At 40.7% G+C, this 7525-nt stretch overlaps 1 protein-coding gene and 1 long non-coding RNA gene across 3 annotated transcripts in view; both read right to left on the minus strand.

Annotated features, from left to right (window-relative positions):
- The window catches only part of plekho1a (pleckstrin homology domain containing, family O member 1a), a 34114-nt gene extending 33732 nt beyond the window's left edge, over nucleotides 1-382 (minus strand). For both annotated transcript variants that reach the window (XM_057828412.1, XM_057828411.1), the window contains exon 1: nucleotides 253-382. In XM_057828412.1, the coding sequence (XP_057684395.1) occupies nucleotides 253-279 (27 nt within the window). In that variant the 5' untranslated portion in view covers nucleotides 280-382. The remainder of the gene's footprint in view (nucleotides 1-252) is intronic.
- A 3379-nt stretch (nucleotides 383-3761) lies between these two features.
- LOC130910701 (uncharacterized) lies at nucleotides 3762-7280 on the minus strand. The gene is made up of 3 exons (XR_009061895.1): nucleotides 6859-7280; nucleotides 5890-5999; nucleotides 3762-5817 (listed from the first exon to the last, which is right to left on the minus strand). It is a non-coding gene; the product is annotated as an uncharacterized LOC130910701 (long non-coding RNA).
- Nucleotides 7281-7525: the final 245 nt, after the last annotated feature.

Raw genomic sequence — 7525 nt, forward strand, 5'->3', positions numbered from 1 at the left:
GCCAATTGTGACCGTCCATGCACAGAACAAGTCAAAAGTTGTGCATGAATGTATGATGGAGCCTCATCTCATGTTCAGGTGCGGTAGTCATTGCTATAGCTTCTTCTGCACAGAATCACTTGAACTGCAGCAGCAGCGCAAAAAAACAGATTGCCTGCACCGATCCGGCTTTTGTCATGCACGCCTCCCTCGCATTTTCATGCAGCTTAGAAGATGGACGTGTGAAATGTGCCGTGCCGTGATGTTGCCTACCGGTCCTGCCTGGTTGCTCTTCTTCATGCTCGTTCAGCTCCCTAGTCTGCTTCTCCTCTTGGTTTCTCTGCTCTGTTGTGTGTCTGATGGGAGGCGGCGGCGGCGACGTCCTCCCTCAACGCACGATCGCGCGCGCGCGGACAGATGCTCCCCTCGGCGTGCGCGCGCACTTTAACCTAGATTCCCAGTGTGAGGGATGACGCCATCTGGCGGTCCGAGCGCGCAGGCGCATGCCTAGACAAAGACAGGGCTCGCTATTTTGAACGCCGAAAGATGTCCAATCACGCGGTGTCCAATCATCCTTCTGATGCGAATTTGTCACGGCTCGGTAGACTTGCAATCCACTTGAAGTGGGATCGTTCATTCGCTGCTCTTCAAATGGATTGGACGTCTATTGTCATCAATGGTAGCCACTGAGTGAATAGTAGATGTTTTGGCATTATTAAAAATTACTGAACGAGAAATAAAGTAGTGATGACTTAATTTGAATTTCAGTGTGTTGACTTGGGTGCCCATACCAACACTCAGTGGAGTAACGAGACCTAATACTGTGGTATGAAAAAATATCTGAATCTTTTAGAATTTCCCACATTTCTGCATAAAATCCCCATGAAATGTGATCTGATCTTTGTCAAAATCATACAGATGAAAAAAAGTGCTTTAACTAAAACCACCCAAACATTTATAGGTTTTCATATTTTAATGAGAATAGTATGCAAACAACAACAGAAGGGTGAAAAATAAGTAACTGAACCATCACATTTAATATTTTGTGCCCCCTTCTTTGGCAGCAATAACTTCAACCAGACGCTTCCTGTAGCTGCAGATCAGTCTGGCACATCGATCGGGACTAATCTTGGCCCATTCTTCTCTACAAAACTGCTATAGTTCAGTCAGAGTCCTGGGATGTTTGGCATTAACCACTGTCTTTAGGTCATGCCACAGCATCTCAATGGGGTTCAAGTCTGAACTTTGACTTGGCCCCTCCAGAACGTGCATTTTGTTCTTCTGAAACCATTCTGAAGTCAATTTACTTTGGTGTTTTGGATCATTGTCTTGTTGAAGCATCCATCCTCTTTTTAGCTTCAACTGTTTGACAGACAGCCTCAGATTTTCCTGCAAAACATCCTGATGAATTTTGAATTCATTCTTCCATTAATGATTGTAAGTTGTCCAGGCCCTGAGGCAGCGAAACAGCCATAAATCATGATGCTCCCTCCACCATGCTTCACGGTGGGGATGAGGTGGTGATGTTCGTGAGCTGTTCCATTTTTCCTCCACACATGACATTGTGTGTTAATCCCAAACAATTCAACTTTGGTCTCATCAATCCACAAAATATTTTGCCAAAACCTCTGTGGAGTGTCCAGGTGCCTTTTTGCAAACATTAAACAAGCAACAATGGTTTTTTTTTTAGACAGCAGTGGCTTCCTCCGTGGAGTCCTCCCATGAATACCATTCTTGTCCATAGTTTTACATATAGTTGATGTGTGCACAGAGATAATGGACTGTGCCCGTGGTTTCTGTAAGTCTGTAGCAGACACTCTTGGGTTCTTTTTTACCTCTCTGAGTATTCTGCACCCAACTCTTGGCATCATCTTTGGTGGACGGTCACTCCTTAGGAGGAAAGCAACAGTGCCAAACTCTCTCCATTTGTAGACAGCTTCTCTGACTGTCAATTGATGAACGTCCAGACCTTTAGAGATGGTTTTGTATCCTTTCAAAACTTTGTACAAATCAACAATCCTTGATCGCAGGCCTTCAGACAGTCTTTTGACTTAGTCATGATGCAAATCAGACAATGCTTCACATGAACACATTTTTTTTTACCAGGTGGGTGTTTTATAGAGGGCAGGGCATCTTTAAACCACTCATCAGTGATTGGGCACACACCTGACTAATAATGTTTGGTAAAAATTGGTTTCAATTGCTCTGTAAGTCTCGTTTGTCAGAGGGTTCACTTACTCATTTTTCCCTTGTGTCATTGTTTGCATGCTATCCTCATTAAAATATGAAAACCTATAAATGTTTGGGTGGTTTTAGTTAAAGCAGACACTATATTTTTTATCTGTGTTATTTGGCCAAGATCAGATCACATTTGCAGGTGATTTTATGCATAAATCTGAGAAATTCCAAAAGGTTCAGATTCTTTTTCATACCACTGTACATTACTGAGGCACAGCGGGGCACTGGCAAGCGAGCAAAAAATCACTTATCTATCATAAATAGCACTTTAAACTATATATAATCAAACCAAAATGCAAGTTTATGTTAAAACGTGATTTTTTTTTTTGTTTTTCAACCAGTATTCAAAATAAAAATTGGGACATCTTTTGTTGCTAGTCAATTCATCTCTGCTCATGCTCACCAACTTCCATCTCTCATTTACCTGATCCTACACTATGCTGCTCTACTTTGTCTGGACAGACATGGGGATATATCACTAATTGTTATCATAAGTGTTTTTCACACCGGAAAAAATGCCACTTCATAAACGAGTAAAAAATTACTTGAAATGAGATGAGATTTGCTTACACCAAGAAAATTCTCCCAATGGAACAAACAATTTTTGTCTTGGTAAGAATTCTTAAAATAAGAAATTCATTCAGCACAAACACAGTCAGAGACAAAAGACTTCTTAAAACTAGTTACATATTACTAGTTTTAAGAAGTCTTTTGGCTTATAATAAGCCTTTAAAAATAGTACTCACGGCTCATTTTAAGCCCTATAACAAGCCAGCAAATGCTTAAAATTAGTATTCCAGGCTTACTATGAGACTCACAAAACATTTCATAAGATAATTATGATACTAATATTTAGAATTACCGGCTTATTTTAAGCATCACACCAAGCCTGTAACAATACTTTACCTTTGCAGACCTAATATTACTCATAATCGTCATGTAACAAGCAGTTAATACTACTTTTTAGCATTGCAAGCTTATTATGTATTGTGTAAAGCATGTAACTGTACAATAGTATGTTAACTTGTATTACAAGTACACGTAAGTGTAGTACAAATACAAATACACACATTTGTCGTGCAAGAACACCTAAGTACACTTACTTGAGTACAAGCACACACGCACTTGTAGTGCAAGTACTTGTTGTAAAAGTACATGAATCGTGGCAGACTTTGTAATAACCGCAAATACCATATTGTTATCCAAAGAAGAAATTTTGTATCATATTGTGTTGAAAATTGATGATTCACACCAATAAATATGTACATGCAGCATGCATGCTTTTCAATAAGAAGGACAGATTTTCTTCAAACAAATTGGGTATATGTCTTAAACAGGCATGAAAATGGGTCAGGTGTTAAAAAGGTGAGAAGGGTATGGAGGAAATATGTTCCGGTACACTGTACAACTAGGGCTGTCCCTAACGACTAATTTTCTCCCGATTAGTAAGCCGACTATTTTTACAATTAGTCGACTAATAATTACCCCCCCCCCCCTCCATATTTTTTTACTAATTTAGCAAAGAATTTTTTGATGACGCTTATTAATTCACAAAACATTTTTGGAACACTTAAACTCTTTATTGATGTACAAACACGTAAATAACAATAATAAATCACACATCAAACAATGAGGTCAAATGTTCATAGCATTAATTCATGCAAAAGAATGGAATGTAAACAGATTCAGAACACTGTCTTTGCCTTTCCAACATGATGATTCAAAACAATTCTTACAAAAATATCTAGAATTAATATTAAAGATGCACCGATACCGTTACTAGTATCGGCAGGGGGCGCCGATCCGGCCCGAAATGGTGGTATCGGTATCGGCGAGTACCAACAAAGACGGCGCCGATACCATTTACCGGTCCATTATTATAACATTTGACCGCAGCCTTTTTTTTTTTTCTCCTGGCGCTCACTACACTCTGTCTCTGTGTTGTGTGATGACACGTGAACACCAAGCAGCTATCGCTATTGGCCTGCTCCAGACCAATGAGAACGGGCCAATAGCCACTCCTGACCAATGACAAGGCCGCTTGGCGGCGCCGACATGGCGGCATTCGGGAAATATTTCAAAATAGAAATCCCGCCGATTAGAATCAATGGCTGCATGCAAGATTTGCGGCCAGTTCCAATACCTCGAACCTGATAAAACATTTGAAGACGAAATGTGAACGAACACAACGAGTTTGAGCCTGCAAGAGCAGGACTGCTATCCAGAGGAAGGGCGCTGGACTGGAGCAACAATCTCTGGTCAGTTCACTACGTCTACTTTACTTTTGTGTTTTACTGAAAGAAATGCCGCAGTAATTTGGGAACTGTCTCCAAAGTAGGGTTGCCACCTTTCAGAAATAGAAATAAGGGACTCCCCCCTCCCGAAAAAAGGAGGCTAATAGAGAGACGGGATGCTGTGGTCAATTGTTATTACTTATAATTGTTAGCGTCCGCAAATGCGGAAACAAGGTTGGACCTCGAAGCGGACAACAAGCGGGGGATACGTACAAGGGTTTAATGATTGCAAACAAAAAAATAACACGCGATCGCGGGATAGTAGAAACAACAAAAGGAGTCCGTGACAGCAGGTCGACGAGCTCAATACTACAAACTCGAAGGTTAACTAAGACGATAGGCAGCGAGCCAAAAAGCCAAAATAAAAACACTCAATTACCTGCACAGGATAGAGGTTACAAACGAGTGCAGCACACTAACAGAAAAAACCCAATGCAGGGGCGTAACAAGCAAATGTAGCGAGACTATAGTGCGAGATGTCAAATGGCGATCAGCAAGGCAAACATCTCGGCAGCCTTCTCTGAGATTACCCGTGCTTAAATGCTGCGTTGATGAGCCTGCATTGGATTCAGGTGCGACATCAGGAACGCCCCCACTAACAGCCCAACAACAAAACACAATCTAACCAGCAGCAGAATGTGACAATAATTTCATGAAGGTTGCACTGTTTGGCCTTTGAGAGGTTTAAAAAGTTTACTCAGTTCATTCAGTTTATTATTATGAATTTATTTTTACTTTCCTACTGTTGGGCTAGTATTATACTTTGTACTAGTCTTTTTTCTATTTTGCAAAGGTAAGCAACAGCCTGACAAAGCCTTGATAGCAATGATTTCACATCCAATTATGTAGCTCTTTGGGGGGAAAATAAATAAATAAATAAATAATTTTATATATATATATATATATATATATATATAAACGGGGTGGTATTGGTATCGGCCGATACTGCCCAGCCAGGTATCAGTATCGGGGCCAAAAAATGGTATCGGTGCAACACTAATTAATATTATAGTATACTGTACCACTATATACGTATAATAGTAGTATAATAATTATTCATTGCCAATCAGATTTTTCATAAAGGGTTTTAGGGATCGCGGAACCGGTGGGGGGATCCCAACGCAGGCAACGTGACAAACACGATGAGAGGGAGAATTCTCGTTTATTTGGGTCTTGAGCTTCAAGCGAGGCAGGAGGCGGAATGGTCGTGGTGAGCACTGTGGATGCCACGTGTGTAGCTGTCAGCTGGGGGTTTGACAGGCTGGGGTTGGCAGAAGTGTCTGACGAGGGGCGTGCTGATCAGGTCCTGGAAACAAAAGATATCGTGAGCCGGAGGTCAAAGTCAATAGATACACTAGGGATGCGAGAATCAACTGACGTGGAAAACAGACAAGTTGTTCGGGCGATGTGGTGGTGCGTCCGCTGGGCTCTTAAACTGGCTGATGACGACTGCTTACAGCTGGCCGCTCCACCCGTCTGACGTTCGACCTGTAATCAGGCAAAACTCCCCTCACCTGAGGCAGGGCTCAGGAAGGAGGGGCTGAGGCCCTAACAAAGGATGTCATTTTAAAGGTATTCTTAGTGTAGAATCTGAATTCTGAAGTATGTGGGCTTAACTCCAGAAATCTTTCTTATATGACGAACATGACATGCTTTTGTTTTGAAATGTTCAAATTTTTGTCATTGCATGTGGTGCCAGTAATCTTTTTTTTTTTTTCTTCTTTTTTTTTTTTCATTTGCAAATGCTGTTAATCAGCGATTTTTATGTTTGAAGTGTCACCTTTTAACCGCAAGTTTGCGTTTTGGAGAAGACTGCGAATGTTTTATAGCAGGCTAAAGTAGGTTGTCTTTTTTCCCCATTAGCCTCAATGTAGCAATGCTAACGTATACACTGTATAGTATACAGTGTTTAACTCATTCACTCCCAGCCATTTTCACCGGAGCAAGGCCCTTCGCTCCCGGCCATTTTACTGGATTTTGACTGATTTTGCACGGCCCACAAAAAAATCTGTTCTATTGCTATATAAACATGGAACCCACCAAAAGAAAGATTAGACTCTCTTCTTTCAGCAGAAAAAAAAGTAAGTTCATATGTGTTTCCATTCTTTAGAAATCAGCATTAGAAAATAGCTTAGTTTGAGCATTTTTCCAATTTCTGATGAAAAAACGGAGAAAATGAGCTTTTTGTAAACGCAAAAATTTCAAACATAATTTTGACTTTAACACGGCTATTTTTTGCTTCAGTGACATCCCAAACATCTGAATAATGTTTTCCTTTTACAAAATAACATGAACAACCAGCCAAATAGAGCTTTTGATAGCAAAGTAACAATTTATTCACACTTACCTAACTGAGAGATGACGTTTGGTGGCTGCGACAGCGGTTAAACTTTTCCCTCATTGCCGACTGTCTCGTAAAGATGGATTTTTTTTTGGTCTTTTTTTTGTGGTGACCACTGTCTCGTTCGCCTAGGGAACTTATGTTCCTGGGGGGGGGGGGGGGGGACTGGTTTGGCCGTGCGCGTTTCCGTGCAGGACACTCGAGCGTGCGGTGGACCTGAGCAGCAAGCTGCGGAGGGGCTCTGCTAACTTCCCTAATAAAGTTGGACTGTTTGAATTGTGTTGTGGGGTTTTAACAAATGCGCTACTGCCCTCCAGTGGCCAGTTTTATTGCTTTAAAATGAGTTTTGAGGCTTGTTTTTATGGAGTTAGATTTGTGTCTAAATGATTTGTACTTGTAGTTACACATTCGTATTCGTATATAAAATATTCGTGTTCGTATACAAAATATTCGTACTCATATTGTTTTTTGTTTCGGCGATAGATCGGAAGCTCTAGATGCTTCTTGTACAAAAAAACGCAAAAGACGTATAAATACGTTTGTGGGAGAGTTAAGCATTTAAAAATAGAACGTCTTTATACGTTTCTGGGAGCAAATGAGTTCATATAGATGTTTCCTTATTTTGTATGTCTGAACTTCAATTCTACGGCGTGTTGATGACCAGTAAACATCT

The sequence above is a fragment of the Corythoichthys intestinalis genome, chromosome 22 (genome assembly GCF_030265065.1).
Source record: "Corythoichthys intestinalis isolate RoL2023-P3 chromosome 22, ASM3026506v1, whole genome shotgun sequence".
Lineage (NCBI taxonomy): Eukaryota > Metazoa > Chordata > Actinopteri > Syngnathiformes > Syngnathidae > Corythoichthys > Corythoichthys intestinalis.